This window comes from Magnolia sinica, chromosome 13, assembly GCF_029962835.1.
Source record: "Magnolia sinica isolate HGM2019 chromosome 13, MsV1, whole genome shotgun sequence".
Lineage (NCBI taxonomy): Eukaryota > Viridiplantae > Streptophyta > Magnoliopsida > Magnoliales > Magnoliaceae > Magnolia > Magnolia sinica.
In genome coordinates this window covers 42,489,113-42,511,148 of record NC_080585.1, presented here as the reverse complement: position 1 = coordinate 42,511,148, position 22,036 = coordinate 42,489,113, and the positions used below count along the sequence as shown (strand labels likewise).

Genomic DNA, 22,036 nt, shown 5'->3' with positions numbered 1-22,036 from the left:
GGTGCAGCAGTTGCTGCTAACGGCCAGAGGACGTGCAGCGTCCTGCTGCGTCTAGGACGGTCCCAACCCTATACTCCATGGGCCCCACGTGATGTATGTGTGGGGCCACGTGTGATGTAAGTGTTTTATCCCAGCCGTCCAGCACCATCTGGATGGTGGGACGCCATCATGATGCATTTGTTTTATCCCAACTGTCGACCCACCATGATTTATGTATTTCGTCCACCGTCCATTTCAGGACAGTGGGTACCTACCCTGATGTGTTTGTGATCCATGTCGTCCATCTGACGGTGGGTCCCATTCACGGTGGAACACCACCTTAATGTATGTGTTATAACCGCACCCTCCATCCACACCATCCACTGTGTGGAATGGTGTGACCCACCTAGTTGTGTGTGTATATATACATATATATATATATATAGTACATATGATGTGGTGGGCCCCACGTGGGACCCACCTTGCATATATGCATTTTAACTTGGCCGTCCGTCCATCTCTGGACAGTTGGACGCTGGATGCACTTTATGAAATATATATATATAGATATATAATATTATAATATAATATAATATATATTATAATGTTATATTATGGTGGGCCCCACGTGGGACCCACCTGATGTATAAACGGACTGACTGGTTTACAGTACACCAGCTATATAGCTGCTGTGTGCAGCATGTGGGTCTGATCCACACCACTTATCCGTGTGGCCCACCTAAATGATGTATTGTATATCCTCATCGTCCAATCTCTGGACGGTGGGAAGAGGATCAGTTGGTGTACCTCACTCCATTTATATAGCTGCTGTATTAGCTGGGCTCGCCTAAACTGTCTGGGCACACCTTGAATTATGTGTTTTAGCCACACCGTCCGGTTCATTGGACGTGCGACCCACAATGATGTATATATTGTAATTCCATGCTGTCCAGCCACGTGGACGTGAGACCACCTTGATGAATGTGTTTTTACTCCACGTTGTCCACTCCCAGATATGAGTCCCATTGTGATATATATATGGCCCATTAGTGAGGCCCGATTTGTGTGGCCATTGGCGCGGCCCATTGATGCAGCCCATTTGCTGTGTATTAGGCCCATGTGATAGGGCCCACCTACCTTGTATTTAAGGCCCATATGATGGGGCCCGCATGCTTAAATCTGAGGCCCATGTGCAGGGCCCACCTATTGTAAGGCCCACGAGTGAGGCCCATTGTAATGTATTGGAGGTCCATGTGATGCGGCCCATGTGATATGGCCCACATGATATGTATGAGGCTCATTGATAAGGCCCATGGACGCGGTCTACTTGATGTCTATGAGGCCCATTGGTGCGGCCCGTGGCTGCGATCCGCTTGATGTATTTAATGGCCCATGGGTTGATGCCCAATGTGATGTATATAAGAGCCACGAGTGAGGCCCAATGAGACGTATGTGGAGCCTTTGAATGGGGCCAAATGTGATATATATGAGGTCCATGTAATGCGGCCCACTTGTTGCATATGTGGCCCATTTATTGAGGCCTTTGTGTGAGGCCATGGGCCCACTATATGTTTGATTCTACGTGGGCCACTCCTTGGGAGCAATGTTGGTTAAATGGTCACATTGATAGGTAATGATGGTTTAATGTCCACATTGTGACCTTGCATTAGGCCTTGTTAGGCCCCTTCTTACCGATCCCAATTAACGTGGCCGATGACCGATTAGCAATCGAGGTCGATTATCATGATCAATTGCCAATTCCGATTATCGATCGATTCCAATTGTCGTGACCAATTACCGACTCCGATTGACGTGACTGATTTATCAATTCCGATTATCGTGACCGATTACTGACTCCGATTGCTGTGACTGATTTACCGATTCTGATTATTGATCGATCCGATTGACGTGACCGATTTGGCGACTCTGACTATCGATCGATCCCGATTGTCGTGGTCGATTGTCGATTCCGATTGATGTGATCGATTTGCTGATTCTGATTATCGATCGATTTCGATTGTCGTGACTGATTACCAACTCTGATTGACGTGACCGATTTACCGATTCTGATTATCGATCGATTCCGATTGTATGACCGATTACCGACTCCGATTGTTATGACCGATTTTTCGATTCTAATTATCGATCGATCCGATTAACGTGACCGATTTGCCAACTCTGATTATCGATTGATCCCGATTGTCGTGGTCGATTGCTGATTTTGATTGACGTGATCGATTTACCGATTCTGATTATCGATCGATTTCGATTGTTGTGACCGATTGCCGTGACCGATTTGCCGATTTTGATTATCGATCGATTCAATTGACGTGACCGATTTGCCGACTCTGATTATCGATCGATCCCGATTGTCGTGGCCGATTGCCGATTCCGATTGACGTGACCGATTTGCCGACTCTGATTATCGATTGATCCCGATTTGTCGTAACCGATTGCCAATTTCGATTAACGTGACCGATTTATGGATTCTGATTATCGATCGATCCCGATTGTTGAGGCCAAGTATCAAGGCCGACTCTGATTATCGAGGCCGAGTCCGAGTGTCGATTTCGATTGTCAAGGCCGATTGTCGAGACCTATATGGTGTATATGCGACTCGTAGTGGAGGCCCATTGTGATGTATATTCGGCCCGTGTTTTAAGCCAAATGTGGTAAATATGAGGTTTATGTGATGAGGCCCATTGTGATGCATTTGAGGGTCAGGTAATGGAGCCCATTGTGATGTATGTTAGGCCCATGTGAAAGGTCCATCGTGATGTGTATTAAGCTCTTAAGCAAGGCCCATGGTGTTGTATATTTGGCCCTTGTATGAGGTCATGGGTCCACTATATGTTAGGATCTATGAGGGCCATTCATCGGGGGTAATGTTGGTTAAATGTTCACATTGTCGAGGTCGATTGTCGATGCCGGTTATTGATACCGATTATGAGTATGTGACAGTATAGCATCATGATACATGACCATACACATCATCTGCATGTTTATTATGAGATGTGGTTGATCATTACATATGTCGTTGAGCGTGTTGTTATGAGACTCCTTGATAGGCGGAGGTTATTTCACATGAGCTCACGGTATGCGCAGGATTGATGCATGACTGGATTATATGACTCATGCATCTTGCATTATGATTACTGTACGCCCTAGTGACATCAGGGCCGTAGCCTCCACAAGCATATCGTGGATGGCCAGATGGGACACCAAAAATTTGTTCTAACATCGGGCTGTCATAGATGGCCCTGGGTGAAAATCTCTAAACCCTCTTGGTACCAGAGGACGCCCCAACGTCAAGACTGAGTGGATACATGAGCGACCGAGTGCCGAATACCAGGAGGCTGCGTCTCCCACTGTGTCGTAGTCGATTAGGAGGGGGTGTGGCCTTACCCACCAGAGAGCAGGGGGCATTGCTAGGCTGAGTTTGATCAGCTCGTAAATGGGTCCGCTATCAATGTGCCGAATAGGTATTGGTAGACTATTGGCCAGGCGGATAATGAGGTTTCTTACGCTCACTTGGACTGTGAGGATGGGAGAGCGACAGTGCCATTTGGAGTGTACTAAACTCCGGTGATGATCCCAGAGATGAACTGTACTGATATGTGGGCTTATTGAGCAGAAGTTACATACTCATTTATTCATTCATTCACTATCCACTCAGGCTGGTGGTACGCAACTATTTGTTACGTGTACATTCCCAATGGCCAGAATTTCCGTTGGGGCACGCGACTAACCTGAGATCAGGAATTTACCACATTGAGACTAACTATCCAAATTAGGTATGGGACTAGTTTGGATAGAAGTCCCTTGTGATGGGCCCCATAGCCTACGATACTACATACTATCATCCCGACTTCACACTCTAGCATGGTCACTCAATTCGCACTACATATTGCATTATATCTGCAGCATATGATAATCTGGGTTATTGTGTTTCTGCATTTATATGGTCTAGGTATGGCTGACGCTATTTGTGTTACTCATTAGGAATGTATATTGCATTGCATCCTCTGCATCTGATATTTGGCGCTCTATGACTCCTCATTTGCATAGTTGATTCATATTGCGTATTCTAATATTATATGACTCATGGACTTGTCAGTATTTCCGCTTACTCTGTTATCTTATGATTTGTGATCTTGTCAGTATTTCTGTTTACTCTGATAATTCCTGATCTTGTCAGTATTTCTGCTTACTCTGATAATTCATGATTTTGTCAGTATTTCTGCTTATTCTAACATTGTACGATTTATGAATTACCAGTATTTTCGGTATTGTATGACTATGACATTGTATTGAATACTTGGCACTTACCTTGTGCACACACTTACACCACCCTCTAAGCTTTCTATAAGCTTATGCACAATAGATGCGTGCAGGTGATGTTAGGTTGCGGCAGTGTTGAGCTTGGAGCGTACAGTGGTCTTCTGGAGCTTGATTTTCAATTTATGTATTTCCTTTTTAGCATTGTACTGAAATGATTATATTAGTGAATATGTGATGATGATGTTGCCTTTGTGAATTGGGTAATCTTGTGGTTATGCTTATTATGAGTTAAATGTATAAAAAAAATCCTCCTTGTAGGATCCCAGAATCGGAATCTAGCATATGGACACTAAGAACCGAGAATGGGGTACTACGGAGGCTGTCAGCACCGGATTCGGCAATCGAGATTCCTGTGAATCCAATTTCCAGGTTTGGGGCGTGACACGAGTGGTCTGTCGATACCCTTGACAAACTCAATTACAGATAAATTAAAGACATCTAACAATAACTCGATGCATCCACTTTCTAGCCATTAAGGACACCAATGTTGGAGCTCCTTAGCACAACTATATTTAAAACCATTGGAGCCACCAAAAAGAAAACAAATAGTAAGAGTTCTCCTCCCACAAATCATCAAATTAAAGACCTTCACAGAATCATGGTTCATTCCAAGGTGGAGTTTCCTAAACCCTCCAATACTATATTATGCATTTCCATTCTTTTTGCATACTTAGTTTTGTTTTGTGCATATCTGTCTTTGCCTATATTGCTAATCTCATAAACTTGAATCTCACATAGCATGCCCCAGGCACTTGCATGGGTGGAAAGGGCGCATTTCACTTCTCTTTTCAACAATTCAGGTCACTTACTTGAATCTCTGTGTTGAAATGGGTTGCTCATCGAAATCGTAAACACTAGCATGTAGGTTTCAGATTCGAGTGGTAGTATTAGGGCCCTTAGCTCATTCTTCAAAAGGAATTTTTACAATGTGCCTATTCACCACAATTTTTACTTCTAGTTCCGACAAACCAATAATCATTGAAACATGTAAAGCCAGATCAGGCCGGGTTGGGCTAAGGTTGAGTCGAGCTAAAATGGCTTGAGCTGAAGCTTGACTTGATCGGGCATTGCATATGAGGCCCAAGCCCAACATGGCCAAGGTATAGGTCCAAGCCCGGCTCAGAGCTGGGTCCGGTGGACTACCAGGTCCATAGCCACCCTCCCTTGGTAAAGAGTAGGGCTGAAAGTCAACCGGGTTGGGTCGGGTTGGAGCTCAACCCTAGCCCAACCCAAGGTTCCTATACCTCAACCCTAACTCAACCCAACCCAACCTCGGGTTGGGAATTCTCAAACCAACCCCAACCCATGCAGGCTCGGTCGAGTTGGTCGGGTGGATATGTGCTAATATTTTCATTATTACATTAGTCTATTATATTTCAATGCACGTCTTATTTTTTGTACCTATGATTATTAATTATATATGTAGTTATTTATTATAAAGAACATCGTTTCTTCTAAACAAACAATCTAAAATATAGGACTACTCCTTTAAAAGTTGTGTTATGTAACATGCAATCTATTTGGGAGAGAAATCTAGCATATCTTATTAGCTTGAGTCATTAGAAATGGTGTGGACCAACGAGACCCAGTGGCACTAGAATTTCTTATGCCTTCATCAAAGACAATTCGCACTCAATTATAATTTATAACTTATATATTAATCGGGTTTGGGTTGGGTCAGGCAACCCCAGACCTCAACCCAAGCTTTTATTGGGTTGGTACTTATATAGCTCAAGCTCAACAAAGCCCGATACATCCTGTCCAAACCCGACCCAATGTCGAGTCAGTCACGGGTCGGTCACGTTGTACTCGCTGGACTTTCAGCCCTAGTAAAGAGGCTATTCAGGCAAACAATGCATGTGTGATCGCCTGAACACGAGAAATTGACCACTGTAAACGCCACCTTTTACCCGGTGTCTTTTCAAAATGCTCCCAAAATTTACTTTCCCAAAGTAAACCATTCTGTACGGACACACTATTTGCAGACGAAAATACTCTTGCATTCATGGTGGCTAAATACCTATGGCTACGGTTATAATCCGTAGCCATAGGCAGTGAATGCAAGGGTATTTTTGTCTGCAAATAGTGTGTCCGTACGGAGTGGTTTACTTTGGGAAAGTAAAGTTTGGGAGCGTTTTGAAAGACGCTGGGTAAAAGGTGGCATTTACAGTGGTCAATTTCTCGCCTGAACACCCCACCATTAGGGGTGTACATCGAGTCGAACCGAGTCAAGCTGGCCTCAGCTTGACTTGGCTTAACCACTGGCTGACCTCAGCTCGAACTCAGCTCGGCTCGGTCCTCAAGCCTGACTGGCCAGCTTAGCTCGGTTCGATCAGCAGCTCGGGCCAAGTTCGAGCCAAGATCAAGCCGTGTTTGCCATTGAGGCATTTCCTCAAACACCTACATTGCACCTTCAAAATACCTAGACTACACCTTCTAAACAATGCAAAAGACAGAGTTGTTACAACAGAGCTCTTGAACACGACAAAAAACAACAATACTCAACTTCTCCACTATCATTTCATTGCAGAAAATGAGATTACAGCAGGTATATATAGAGATTCCACGTATATATGAGATTACAACAGGTATATATAGAGATTTCAGAGTTTGAAGAATCTGAATAGCTTGATTGATCCACACTCACCATCATCACAGGTGGGCCACCATTGTAGAAACCATTCTCAGATGATGTGCATCCCAACTCAGGTACTCGACTCGAACACAACATTCCATCAGATGCAGCCCAACCCATGTACTCGACTCGAACACTTTGTTGAGTCATTTTATCAAACACTTGGTGAGCAACATTAATGGCAAAGTAACCGAGTCACCGAACTGGTTCGTTTCGAGTTCGATTCGAGCTGGATTCAATCCGAGTCGAGTCGAGCTGGGGCGTGCTCGAACTCATTTTTGAGCTCAAAAAATCAGCTCGACTTGGCTTGAACTCAGCTTTGAACCAAGTCAAATCGAGCTTTTTCAAGCCGAGTCAAGCGAGCTAACCGAGCTAGCTCGGTTCGTGTACACCCCTAGATGTGGCCCACCGGATCATCATCACTTTTGGATTCCATAGTGGCAGCTTACCTGATGTATGGAAGATTCACCTACTTGGCTCTCGGTTAGCAAGAGTGTCCTAGAGAGTACTACCGCGGAGTACGCTAGTGCGGTTCTTAACGGTGGCTGAAGAGTTAGTTTAGCTGATGGACGGAGTGGATTTCATACACGTATATTCGTTTCCCCGGCAGGTACGGTGCAGTAGTAGTGACACGTACAGTACGTAGTTCGGTACTCGTCGGGGCTGTGGGTCTACAATGATGTATTTTATCCATACCGTCCATCCATTTTGAAATATTATTTTAGGATATTTAGCAAAAAATGAAAGGACCCAAATCTCAGATGGACCACACCATAGGAAAAATGGTTATTAAAAGCCCATCATTAAAATCTTCCTGTGGGCCATAAACTTTTTATATCAAGCTGATATTTGTGATTTCCTTTCATCCAGGTCTTTGTTACCTAATCAACGAGTTGGATGGAAAATAAACATTACGGTGGGCTGAGGAAGCTTTTAATGGTGAGCGTTCAATCACCACTGTTTCCTGTCGTGTGGTCCACTTGAGATATAGATCTGCCTAATTTTTGGGCTCGTGTACTGAAATGAGCTGGAAAAATGGATGGACGGCGTGGATAAAATTCATAGGCAAGAGCACTAACCAGGACCGACACATTACTAGCTGGAAAGGTCACCGTCGAATCCGTTTCCTTTTCCTAACTGCCTCTTCCATTCCTCCTCCCGCGAATCGACTCCCCATTTCTCAGACCGATGTTTTTTTGATGTTCTTCCTCTCATCTTCTCTTAAATCAAGGGAACTACAATCATGATTCTGTGTTTTCTTCTCGCGTCTTTAATCTTATTTTCAAGCGCCGAACCCTTCGACGTTCGGTCTCACCTTTCCACCGCTTCTAGGTATTTACCCTATCTCATTTTATTTTACTTTGATATTCAGAGGCAGGTTCTTGCAGAGGAACCGCATTTACAACTACCTGTGTGTGGGGCCCACCGTGGTGTGTGTGTGGTGGCATCATTCAACCGTCCAGCAGGGTAGCCCCACCATGAAATTGGGACGCCCCTAAAAAATCAGGTCGATCCAATCTCCAAGCCACGTGAATTTGGAGGTTTTCTATGGTGTGGTCCACCTGATGATTGGATAGTCCTGATTTCTTAGGTGTTACATTTTCATGGTGGGCTAATCCTGCTGGATAGGTTGGATGCCATATAAACACCCTGGTGGGTCCTACACGGATGTATTTGTAGTGGAATTGGTCTAGAAGTTTTATGTTCTTTATACCAGGCGGATGTCTTTGATTCATGGTTATTGTGTATGTGATTCTTTAGCTATTTCTTTGTAGATCTTAGAATTCTCATTTTTTTTAAATTTCTTTTTTTATTATTTTTTTATTTTATTTTATTTTTAGTATGCATCAAAATTCTTTGGTTTTTTCCATGGATGGATTCAGAGAGGCAAATATTGTGTGATGTAACTAGACCAAGGAAGAAACTAATTGCATGAAGTTCGGCATGCGTTAAAAGTTCAAATCACATAAGCAAGTTCAACGATCCTCTAGTTTTATCCTAGAGATCACCACTCCCCTCTCAACACACTAGCATAGAGAAACAAGAAAACTTGCTTAAAGAAAATATCATTCAACTATGTCTTAGGGCCTGTTTGGATGCCTGTAACTTTTTTAAGTTGTAAGAAGGTTACATGTAACTTACTTACAGGTAATCCTGTTTGGATATAAGTTGTAACTTACTTACAGGTAACTTACTTTTTGTGTTTGGATAGCTTGTAGCTTTATTGCAGGTAATAAGTTGCATATTCACACTAAGTAGATCTTGAAATAGGTAATCGTTGAAAAATCAGATTTACATGCAAAAAAGATTGGATAAAATTATTCCATTTTATTAAGCCCATGTAAATGAATAGTTTGGTTGATTCTTAGACTAAACAAATCAACAAGTGGCCCATAAAAGTGGGCTCGCATTTTCGAAATGCTTGTAATGTAGGAAAAAAAACTTGAAGTAAGATATCCAGGCAAAAATTTCTCACAGGAGTGACTCTTGTTGGCAAGGATAGGTTAAAGAGAAATCACAAGCATAGGAAGCTGGTTCTACCAAATTCTGCATTAGCAGTTAAAATCTCAAAGTGGGACATTATTAAAATGGACCAATATCGAGGGACTGTTTAAAACTAGATATCTTAACACTTCGATGTACCTTCAATTTCTCACCATTTGACAACAAGCAAGAATCCAGATGCAAATGGAACTTGATACTGTTTGAAACTGGATATGTTAATAATGCAGTGGGCACTCAATTTCAAAACACCTGAGGACGTGCAGGAATCTCAATGCAAATAGAAATTGGGAGTGTTTAAAAAACCATATGTTAAAATAGATTTGGGACCTACTTGGGGACAAGTTGCACTGACCAACAAGCCCCGCTTATACAAAATGAACAATGGAATGGCATTGATATAAATTCTATACATTATGTCACTACTGTTTCATGTGGTGTGGTCCCACTATGATGTAAAACAGATTTGGGCCCCACTATGATGTATTTGTTTTATCCACACCATCTATCCATTATTCTAAATCATTTTAAGTCATCAGCCCAAGGAGTGAAACAAACATTACAGTGGCCTAAGGAGTTTTTTAATGGTGGACTTTCAATCATTACTATTTTGTGTGGTGTGGTCCACTTGAGATTTAGATATGCCTCATTTTTGGAATCAAGCCCTAAAACGATCCAAAATAATGAATGGATGGCGTGGATAAAAAAAATACAAGATGGTGGACCCCATAGACCATTGGACATTACCTACGCCTCTAGCCAAACTGCCTCCGTCAACCTCGACGGAAAAAATAAAAGAAATAAAGACAAAAAGAAAGAAAGGAAAGGAAAACCAAAAAAAAAAGGAAAGAAAGAAAGGGGTTTTCTAACCCTGTTGAAGCTGGATCGGAGAGGGAGAAGGAGACTGGGAGAGGAAGGAGACTGAGAGAGGGGAACAGAGGCTGAGAGAGGGAGATGGAGACATTGGAGAGGGAAGTTGCGATTCTTTCCAAAAATTTTCATTTCAAAATTTCCAACCGTTACCTTTATCTTTGATACAGGTAACTTGAAAAACAACTCAAGTGCCAGTATTATTTTCGCCTCTTTCTCTTGTAAGAAAGTCACAGGTTGAGAGAAAGTTACCTGTGACTTTCCTCCCCCAAATACTAATTGTAACAAAGTCACCTGTAACTTTGTTACATTTTAGAAAAGTTACAAGCATCCAAACGGGCCCTTACCGCATTAGGCCTATGCCTTATTTATAATGAGTGTTTACAACGTTTCCTCGAGAAAATTTCTAGCATAATCTAAGGAATCTAAATAGAATTCCTTGTTAACTAAGATCTCTAAAATAAGAAAAACGTTAAACTTAAATCTAATACTACTCATTTCTTATCATAGAGATATTTTATCTAACATAGAAATATGAAAGAAAGGAAATTAGAAACAAGCTAAAAAGGAAATTGGGCCTTTTCTAGTGCACGTGTGGGATGTGGTGCAATTGCATCAATTCCCTCCGGCTTGGAAAAACTCAACTCCGCCATGTTAGTGGCAACCGACAATGTACACCTCATAAAGCTCTAGGTTGCTGTGCTTGAAATCATTTGTTGAGATCCACGAGCTGTCATATCTTGGTTGACCCCTCTACTTGATGAGAAACTTTTGATACCCTCCGTGGCGTGCGAAACTATTTGATCATCCAACACATCCTCAATGATTTCTTTGAACTAGCGCAGTACCTCGATTATCCAGATAGGTCGTTCTCCCGTGCTCTCGTCTTCATAATGCTCAAGAAAAACTATATAGTCTTCCACATCGAGAATGCAGTTGATCGTCATTTTAGGTGGAAGCTTGATCAGGTATGTGTTATCACTTAGCTTCTTCAAAATACAATAAGGACATGCCTTTATAGAGTAGGGTGTGGTGTAGGAGCTTGAACTTGTTTAAAACAATGCCATAACCATATCCCTTTCTTAAAATTGTTTAAAACACCATCCAATATCTGTATGCCTCTTGTAATTTTCATTACTAAGGTTGGTCTCACCTTTTACTTCTTCATCTATCTCTTTAATATGTTGTGCAAAAGCCTAGGTGTCCTGGCTCGATCAAGTCCCAATAGGAAGTGGGACTAAATTTATAAGTTGTTAAGGTCGCATACCAGTCACAATTTTGAAAGAAGAGTCCCATAGTGTGGTTCACAAAACTATTATAGGCAAACCAACTTGTAATAATATGGATTAGTTCCTCCACTTGTCCCTGCAAGATCTCGCATTCTTTCAAACTCATCCGATAATGTGGGCAATTGGGCAAACTTGTCCCTCAGACAAAATCAATGTGGTGCTAGATAATACACATGGGGGACAACTCGTGGGCTTAATCTTCTTAAACTCTTGCAACATTGGTTTCATCTTCTCTGGAATGTTTGTGGGTTGTACTTCTTTTTCCTTTACAATTAATGCATTGATCTCTCCCGTCTCTTCAGATTTTATTTTATTTTATTTATTTATTTATTTTTATTTTTTTACGAAATCCCGTATGATTAAGAGAGATTGGCCCTCCACTTTATAAGTCTTGGGTTATTTCTCCGTTCTCATAGGGGCGAGGATATCTTTCTACAATCTTTAAAAAAAAAAACAAATAAATTATCCCGGCTTCTATGAATGGCATCAACATCGTACTGCTATGGTTGACCAAGTAGCATGTGCCAAGCTTCCATGTCAACCACGTCAAACACTACTTCATCCTTATAATATTTACAAATGAAGAAGGGATTACGACAACATTCAATTATGTTTGTTTCGTTGACCTTCTTGATCCATCTAATCATGTACAAAGAGGGGCGTTTTTCTATCTTCAGTTGCAGCTTTTCCACCATATTCTTTTACACGATATTTTCATTGCTCTTGCCATCTATGATCATATCACAGATCTTTTGGTTCACAATGCACTTTGTTTGAAAGATCTGCGAATCTATCTCCTCCGTCGGCGTATATAACAACTTCCTTACGATCAAAGTGGTAGCTGCAATTCATCTCTGGTGTCGCTCCACAAACATGATGATTGTGAGCTCCATTGTCGATCTCATGTTTCTCATCATTATGAACACGAGTCCATCCTAAAGCTCCCATCAAATGGTCGATCGCCGCCTACAGTCCTTGCGTGGCTCACAGATTTTCCTGCTGGAAAGCTTCGAAGGCCGCCACCGCTATCATATGATTATTTCTTCGAGCACCATCCATGTGGTTGTTGCTTGAACCCTTGTTAGATGCCATCAAACCGAGGAAAAACCTCGCTCTGATACTAACTGACACAGGGAAGGACGTGAAACAATGAGAAGAAGATCACTGTCTTCCTCAAGCAATTGAAACCTTGAATCCATAAGGAGAGTTCTTGAGTCTTTAAGAAAAGAAGAGAGAATTCAGGTATTTTATTGAATAATAATAAAAAACTTTTCGATTCATCACTTGTATATACGACCCAAAACCCTAATTTGAAAGTTATCCAAAATAACAAAATTCTAACCCTAATTGGAAAGTTACCTAAAATAGTTAACCCTCTCCCAAAGCCTAATTTGCCAAATAAATCTTACCAGAATATTCTCGGCCTAATTATGAGCAACTTCTAAAAAGGTAGAAATCCTAAAATTGCAAGGAAATAGGTACGATAAGATTGGAAATTTCTAAAAAATGTAAAAATTTCCTAAGATCGTAGTGTTGAACAATTGCGCTTTCTGGTGAAATGGATGAATTTGGCTCGCATAGCAGGTTGATTGACCTTGGAAGCATTGTTACACAAGGATCGATAGCTCATGTGTTTTGTGACGATGCCCGGATAAAAAGTTACAGATGTTTACAGTCAACACTTCAAACGATAATTTCTCCATATCCGGAATGAATCTCTTCGAACCAGACATGCTTGGGACCCAGTTTTGTCATGCCCTATATAGGATTGGGTCTAGTTCTAACAGACTACTTCCACTTTCATTCGGGTTTCTTTTGGTCTAGTCGTACTAAGAATGCATATGTGGCATGTCCTACATCGGACTTCCTTGTACTCAAACACCTTTTCCACCTTAGCCAATCAATGAAGTTGTCAACATGCAACTGGCCATGGAATTCTGGAATTTCTACCTTAATTCTGGGCTCTCTGTCATGTCCCAACAATTGAAGGATTTGATCATTGGTTTCTTCATAAAATAGGGCTGCCCGTTACTGGTTGGGACCTCCTACGTGTCCACGTGCTCCAACTTCGGTCTCCGAATTCCCTCTACGCTAGAGCTCCTCCACTTTATTAGTGAGGTTGCTTACCGCATGCATGAGTTGATCTACTTGCTCTGTGAGTGTACAGATCAATTAGGTTACTTGTACACATTCTTCTTGTGTAACCTCCTTCGAAGCCATTAAAGGATGATGTAGAGTCAAAGAATCCCCAAGGACAACCCTCTCTGAGACCAAAATGGTGCAACCCGATTATCGAGTCAATGAGATCTCAATACCCAAATTGCAAAAACTTAAAAAAGTATACCCACAAGAACAATGGAGTAGAGAGCAAAGAACTTTATTGATATCAACCTTCTTCTCTGACAAAAGCTTTAAAAAAAAAACTCACACTTAGAAAAATATTTGAATGACCAACTCCTACACCACCACCCCCCTTTTATAAATCCTAAATGAATCTTTAATTGAAATCCACCTAACTAAGAGAATCAATTACAATTTATTACAAACCAATCTAATTGTCCTAAATATGGTAAAAGCCTAATAAAAAGCAAACGTGGAAAGTAATTATATCTTTAAAACCAACTCATATTTTCAATCATATCAATTACACCCACGTCACATCTTTAAATCAGCCCCCTATATCTCCAAAAAATAATCCTTAATTTAGTCATCCAAATCCGCAAAATAATCAGCCCAAAAATCAGCACATGTTGGACCTACAGTGGGCTATGTTCCTACGTTTTGTTGTGCCATACAGTGGCTCTATATGGGTCTAAGTGGCCAAGGCCCCTACAGTGGGCCTGAATGGGCCTGCATGACATGCACACGTGGGATGTAGCTCGATTGCATCATTTTGTATGTCAAATGACTAACTTCTTATTATTACAAAACAAAGCCGTATGATACTCTGCATGACTACATGTTATGATATTCATAGAGAGAAAAAGATACAATGCACCTCATGATTACAATGACTAGATATGTTTCTATGCCAGCCCTCAAGCTGGGGCATCATTATCAATCATGCCTAGTTTGTGGCAAGTTTGGCTGGAGTTAGTGACGAGTTCAGTAAAAAACGATCAGTAGGCTGATCTCTTGATTCTAATAAGACATGTTTACCTCCTTTGAAATAATCTTTTAGCCTTTCCAAAAAAAAAAATTCTTTTTTACGAAGAAAATGGTAGTCGACTTTGATGTTTTTGGTATGTTCATGATACACCGAAGTCCGAGCTGGAAGAGACGAATTACAACCAAGCCATCAAAGTGAAGCACCTCAGAAGAGCAACAAGGATCCCAAACTCTGTCGACAAGGTCTTCAACTAGAGGAGCTCACAAACTCCATGAGCCAGCCTTAACACTAGAACAAGTAGCATCTTATGGTTTCTTACTCTTCCACACAACTAGAACACCACTAACTAGTGTAGAATCGCCCATTGTTGACCACTGATCTATACGTGACCATGCCTGGTGAAATATATATGTGACCATGCCTAGTCAAATATAGAAGGCCTCAACTAGGGATTTTCAAGGATCATGGTGTACGATAAACAGCTTCTAAATGATCAGAACGAGGAGCATGCGTAAATTAACTGACAACACTAACAACATAGGCGATGTCTATTCTAATAGCAGTAAAATGGATGAGCTTCTCAACCAAATGTTTATACATCCCAACAGCTGGTAACAAGTCTATATTCTCTAATTGAAGTCTATGATTTTGCCCAACTGACATATCCACTAGCAAAAAGATATAGTCATTGCGGTCATGTGGAGAATTGTATCTTTTCCTCTAGATATAAAAAACATCCTCTAATACTTGCCACATAATCTTGGAAAAAATCTCAAAAAATCTTCGAAAGCATCATCTACAACACTGATTTCTTTCTTCAAGGGGCCATCTGACACAACTTATTGATGTCAACAGTGGGCCCCACTATGGTTGACGCCAATTAGTGTAGGAAGTATGGACAAAGTAACTCTGCCAGCAAGTTGATTTATTAAGTTACAAATATAAGGTTACTAGGGAGATTGGAGGGGTTAGGGAAGAGGGAGAGAAGGAATTAGTGCAAATACTGTGTATTAGTCAAATGACTAACACAATTTATATCTATACTATTATGTATAACTTGTGCAGTGTTTGGGCAATTCTACCCCTCACAATAGTCTGGGTGAGGAACGAACCTTCACTTTCTTGCTCATGTAGTCCTTCAACCTGAGGGCATTTTGGTCTTTTCAACTCCTTCGGAGTAGCCTGCACCCGCTTCTTCTCTTGCATGTGGCCCGCATGGAAGATGTAGCGTTAAGGAGCCCGTGTGGTGTGACAAAGGCTCCACGGGGCCCACTATGACGCCTGTGTAGAATTCACTCCATGCATCTGTTTCGCTGACTCGTGCATGTCAACGCAAAAAAATGGAGATCTAGTGCTAGAGCGGGCCACAGATTTGGTAAAGTTGGGATGGGTTGTCCATAGTTGATCGCTTTTCTCTTTATCTCACTTGCATGTGGCCTCACCCTTTCCCTCCTTCGCTCTCTCCCCCTCCTCTCTCACCTACTCTCTCAACACATGGATTGCACATGCCCCATCCCTAGTTGGTATCGAAGAGATCGCATCTGGTACTCCACATGACTACATATTACAATATTCAAAGAGAAAAAGATACAATACTCTTTGTGACTGCCATGGCTACATCTCTCTGTAGGATCTGCCATACTCAAAACATTGTAATTGTTGTATTGCCTTTTGGACATGTCATTGAAATTTTGTGGATGGAATTACTAATGATTAATTGGCCAATGGAAATGATACTTATGTGGTGTGTGATCTTCCTTCTCCAATTCTTTCTTCTAAATTGTCTTCTCCCTATAAATCCCTATTCACCCTACGTCCGTTGCTCCCAGAACTACTCTTCTAGCATGATGTTTGCTGATAGCCTGATTCTACTATTGCTCTGAACGACGAACTTTTTAGTCGAAATAACCCATGTCATTGGGGTTGGGCCACATTTCTATATGCAAAACATTTTCTTTTGTGTTTCCAAAATGCAGCTCATGAAGGCCATCAGGCATCTTCTCTTGCATCAGCATAAAGATGGGCTCCCCTGGAGCCCATGTTTTTCTAATTGCTGCTAACACCACCTTTCTAGTGTAAGCAGGACATGTTGTTGGGGCCTGATATTGTCTCTTGTACCATCGCTGAGATGCGTTTCGTAGTCTTTATAAACCCAAACTTTGGAGGCAATTGATCACTTGTTGCACCATCATAGCTATGTGCTCCTTAGGCTACGGAAGTTGATACCTAACGGAATTTTTTTGACTGATGTATCTTATGTAAATACCTCCATTCCTATGGTAGATACTAACCTAATAAAAAACATTTCATATCTCAGGATTATCTAGTTGGTTCCTCCTTGATAAATCGCCTTCTATGTAAAATGCCAGCCATTGGCTTGATTCTATTTTCTCTGCTAATTGCACTGTGGAAATGAGCCATGCCGTGTTCATGGAAGCCAAATCGTCCAATATTCCTACCCCAATACACCTCTCTCAACATTGTCTATATCAGCTCCAAAGTTAGGTGATATGTCATGGGGCACAAATACATTTCTGAGGATATTATCGATTTGTTACTAGCTTGCAACAATGGATATTTTGATGGAGGCAAATGTCATTGCTTATGAGCTCATGAATTTTGGCCTTGGCTTTTTGGTTTTATTACATTGGAGATATTCAGACATAGCTGTGGCGCAGTTATCCTAGCCTCGTAATCAAATTCTTATTAATACAATTGTTCTTTATTGACCACAAAGGAAACATGATAGCATAAGTCTTGGTATCCCGAATGGAGACAACTTTTCAGGGAAAAAAGATGGAGAGATATTGGGAATCATGCCCAATTTTTTTGGGGATACCAGTAAGGATCCAGTTTTTGTGCACATGCACATGCACATGCATAAAGATATCAACATGTGCAGAATTTTTATCCAAGATCCAAGTCATTCAACAGTTAAACCCACCGAGTATGTACCGTGACCAATGATGATATTGGAAACAAACACTTTTGTGAAAGAGGAATGCTAAAATTATCCCTTCATGTTAATTGAAGGGATCATTTTGTACACATGCTAAAACATAGAACTTGTGTAGGACATAGGGCCATTTATAGGTGGAAACCACTCTTACAATGCACTGGCTCAAAATCATGCAGAGCCACTCTGGTGGTCACCAATCTCACATGTGGATGATGTTTGCACGTGTGCCCATATACTTAGAACACCTTTATTTGTGTGGTCCCCTGGATCAAAGGAAGGTATTTACTCATCTCAAGGGGTTATTCTAACTTTTTTGGTCATTTCGAACTAAAAGTGGTAGACTTCGAGGAGTTTCAACATGAGGTCTTGGGTTCGAAACCCATAGGTGGTGAAATCCCACTATTGCGTGCGTGGGTGTGTGGTGGGTCCGTGTGTAACCAAAAAAAAAAAAAAAAACTAAATTTTTTTAGAAAAGTGAGAAAAATGGTAAGGCAAAGAGAGGTCCGCCACATAGGCAGTCCATGCCCGAATGTTCCCTAGCTTTCTTATATTAGATGGGTGTAACTACCCTTTGATAAAAGAGAAAAATGAACAATGGCACCTATCCTTGTCTTCCCTCTAGCGAGCAACTCCAACCCACATTTCAAAGAATGACAAGAGTGCGGCCAAAGAAAAAGAAAAAAGAGAGGATATTTGGAGATAAAAACTGCTAAGCCTACCAAGGAGACAAGACCACTGTATGGTTGGGATTCATAAGTCTTCGACCTTGTGATAATGAACTGACTTCAAGAATTCTGGTTTGTTCCATTGATAAAAAGGGTAATTTGAAAATAAAAACTGCTTAGCCTACCAAGGATGCGAGGCCACTGTGCGGTTGGGATTCATAAGCCTTGGACCTTGTGATAACAAGCTTAAAGAATTTTGGCTTGTTTCATTGATAAAAGGTTTTTTTTTCCCCCCCTTGCATAAGCTTTTTAGGTATAGTTAATGCACTATACATAGAATAATGACATGTTTGCATTGTATCTTCTGAAAGAAATGAGAGCACTAGTTTGCTTGGTGTTTTGATGTGATGCTACATGGTGCTTGCTCACGGACTCTGTCTATCTGCAGATATGATGCTGTGAAAGGTATCAATAACAATGGATTTGTGGCTTCTCCAATTCCAGCTGGGTGTAGTGTAATCCACCTAAATCTTGTGGTAATACATTTAGAACTTCTGACCAGGATATGTTGGTGTAGCTTCTTCACTGAACCTTTCTTCCATTCTACTATTGTGCTGATTTTGTTCACCAGTATGTGTTAGTTTGCATCGTTCATCAATTTTTGTTTGCTTGATAGCTTAGGGACATTTGATGTACCCATAAATTGGGATTCATTCAAAGTTGTTGTTTTTTTTTTTTTTTGGATGAAACCGAAGTAACTGTGGCTTTAGAAATAGAAACTGCATTAGAGGCTCTCTTTTCTGTTTCTTTCTTTCTGCTTCAAGATGCAAGTGTGATAAGAACAGGTAAGACTACAATTGGAACAGGACAAGAACCACCATTCTTTTCCCATTTGCATTTTGGTAGGCATGGCCCATCCACCCCAAAATTAGTCTAAAATGTTGAATGCAAGTGTATTTTGTTGTTCCTGATTCATGCTAGGTGTGAGCTGTCTTATAGCTTCTTGGTCGATCAGAAAGTGGTGTTTTTTATAGGTCATCGTTGTATGCTTGGTATGCCTCTCATTGTTGATCTTTCTAAAGGTTGACTTGTCCTTACTTCCCTATACATATTCTCTTTTCTGTCAAAAGGCCTAAAGTTTTTTTTTTTTTCAGCCTTCAATTTTTGCTGGTATTCCCTGTTTAGTGTTAACAAGTATCAAGGGTATTGCAAGTCTAATGCACGTGGAGAGAGAGGTCGTACAAAGATAGTATCTGAGTGAAAGGCTGCTGGAGCGTGATTCAGGCTACACATGGGGTGGAGCGAGGGGTTCTGATAGGATACGGTGGACCATACTACAGTACAGTATGGGTTGGGTTTTCACCTGGGATTGCATCTTAGATGATGATCTGAAACATTCATGCTGTCATTACTTCCTTATAGAAGCTACAATATTTTAAACATGCTTCACTGATGAAACTGATCTTGATTTGAATATGCACCTTAAAAATTTACTTTGTAGTATTCCAAATTCATCTTCATACACAACATTTTTTTTTCTCAACAAGATCTTCAATAGGATAGCACCTGTTGAGAATCCAGAAATACGAATGGTTAAGATGATCATCTAGAATGCAATTTGGGGGTGAAAAAGCCCCTCTGTACAGATCTATGATTGGGCTGGCACCCATCCTATCACGGCCCGACACTTAGAGAGAGAGACCATGTGGGCTAGAGAGAGAGAATCGGTGAGTTAATTGAAGCCATTTAATGTTTTGTGGTGAAATCTCAATCGTATGCATGCCACCAGCCACATGTCTAACTTATCTAAATATCTTTTGACATTGTTTGAAAATTTAAAGTTCTCACCCCTAGGGAAACTAATTGGTGTCCATTGGGTGATGCCTAGTTCTATTGCTGATCTGTTTTGCTTTTGGAATGTGGGTGGTCTGGGAAGTAAGAGATTAGCCAGATGGAAAGTTGCTCGGCTTGCAGTTATTTGTACTCCTTGGGGTGAGAGGAATCACCGATGCTTCTAGGATAGGAGCTGTTCTCCTCTAAGGGTCAGTAGTAGGGTTATTCAGTGTATTAAGGATTGGGTGCCTTAATTGGCTGGTTGTATTTTAATTTTTTCTACCTTATCTTTTTTCCTTTCTTTTCGTTGTTGTCTTTCCTTTTCTTTTTTCCTTTTTGGCTTGAATAAATTCAGTATCTTTCAAAAGAAAAAAAAAAAATCGGGGGGTAAAATTGGCCAAATGCTACTTGCATTATATTTATATATTGTATAAAAAATGCTTACATGCAATTTTGAGCTACAAGAGAAACAAATAAAGTTCCCTTTAACACAAAAGATACGGCATTAGCCCTTCGACTCGTTCATCAAATATATTAATGGTCTTGAGACCTGGAGTCATAGACTGTTCGTGTGTGAGCTATGCAAAGGCATTAGGCTGGAAAAGTCACCATAGTTGCTCTGAGATGAAAAACTCACTTGATTATGCCATAACGCTCAACTAAGGTTTAGTTCATTTACAAAAAAGTTAATCCATTGAAAAAACTAGCTTAATTGTTATGGCATTTAATGCCTTGCTACTATTTACCTTTGGAATATTTTTCTGAACTGAAATATATCAATCTTTAGGTAATCTAGACAGTTTAATATCTGATACTGGGCCATCAAGCGACATGACATCAAATTAGTTTCTTGTGGGGGATGACCCGTAGAGTATCTCGATGTTGGAGCCATCATGCATCACCCATCTGTTCCACCACATGGGCCTGCACACCCCTTTAAAAAAGGGTTATCCAACACGTCCATGTTGACTTTTACAGTGCACCTACAAGCTTATTGTGAAGATTAAAATGATTTGCAGATTTTATAGACAGTAGAATAGTTCTAAAATATTCCTTATCATCGATTAACAGGCAAGGCATGGAACTCGTTCTCCTACCAGGAAACGTATAAAAGAGTTGGACCGTTTGGCCACTAAATTGGAAGTGCTTCTCAGCGATGCAAAACAGAAGGCAAAGGAAGGCCACATATCTTTGCAGAAAATTCCTGATTGGTTATGGGGATGGCAATCACCTTGGAAAGGAAAAGAGACAGGTGGAGAACTTGTCAGCAAAGGGGAGGAAGAACTGTACCATCTTGGAATCAGAACCAGAGAAAGATTTCCAGATTTGTTTCAGGAAGAATACCACCCAGACATCTTCCCAATAAGAGCAACCCAGGTAAGTTCTTCTGTTGTTTTATCGTTTGCATTTATTTATGTTCTCCATGTGAGCCTCTGCCATGGCTGACTCTATAGCCAAGGTAAAAGAGGAAGGTTGATGTCTGGTGAGCAGCTGATCGTAAAACTTTTTCTGTCTACCATTTAAAATGGACCCCAAATTGCTGGGATGAAGGCTAAGATGATGACGATGGTAATGACTTGTAGTTATGTTCTCCACTTCTCATGTAAAATCAAGCCATCAGTGATCTTGATGTGTTACTGTTAGTTTATTTAATAAATTGGTGTTCTTTAGAACTTCTATATTATATTCCGACTGCAGCTGTAGTGAAGGTTTTTCAAAGACATAGTTCTATCAAATATCATAGCCGTAGAGCAGCTTTAATATGCCTTACTTGTTATGTAAGGTTAGCTGATTTCATGCATGTGGATTCCAGTTGCTCTACACAATGCCATGTGGATCATCCAAACTTTTCTA

General features: G+C 40.9%; 1 protein-coding gene across 4 annotated transcripts in view; it reads left to right on the top strand.

Annotated features, from left to right (window-relative positions):
- The first annotated feature begins 8,094 nt into the window (after positions 1-8,094).
- The window catches only part of LOC131223669 (uncharacterized), a 69,695-nt gene continuing 55,753 nt past the window's right edge, over positions 8,095-22,036 (top strand). For all 4 annotated transcript variants that reach the window (XM_058219126.1, XM_058219124.1, XM_058219125.1 and 1 more), the window contains exons 1-3: positions 8,095-8,287; positions 18,798-18,885; positions 21,254-21,559. In XM_058219126.1, coding sequence (XP_058075109.1) covers positions 8,199-8,287; positions 18,798-18,885; positions 21,254-21,559 — 483 coding nt within the window. In that variant the 5' untranslated portion in view covers positions 8,095-8,198. The remainder of the gene's footprint in view (positions 8,288-18,797; positions 18,886-21,253; positions 21,560-22,036) is intronic.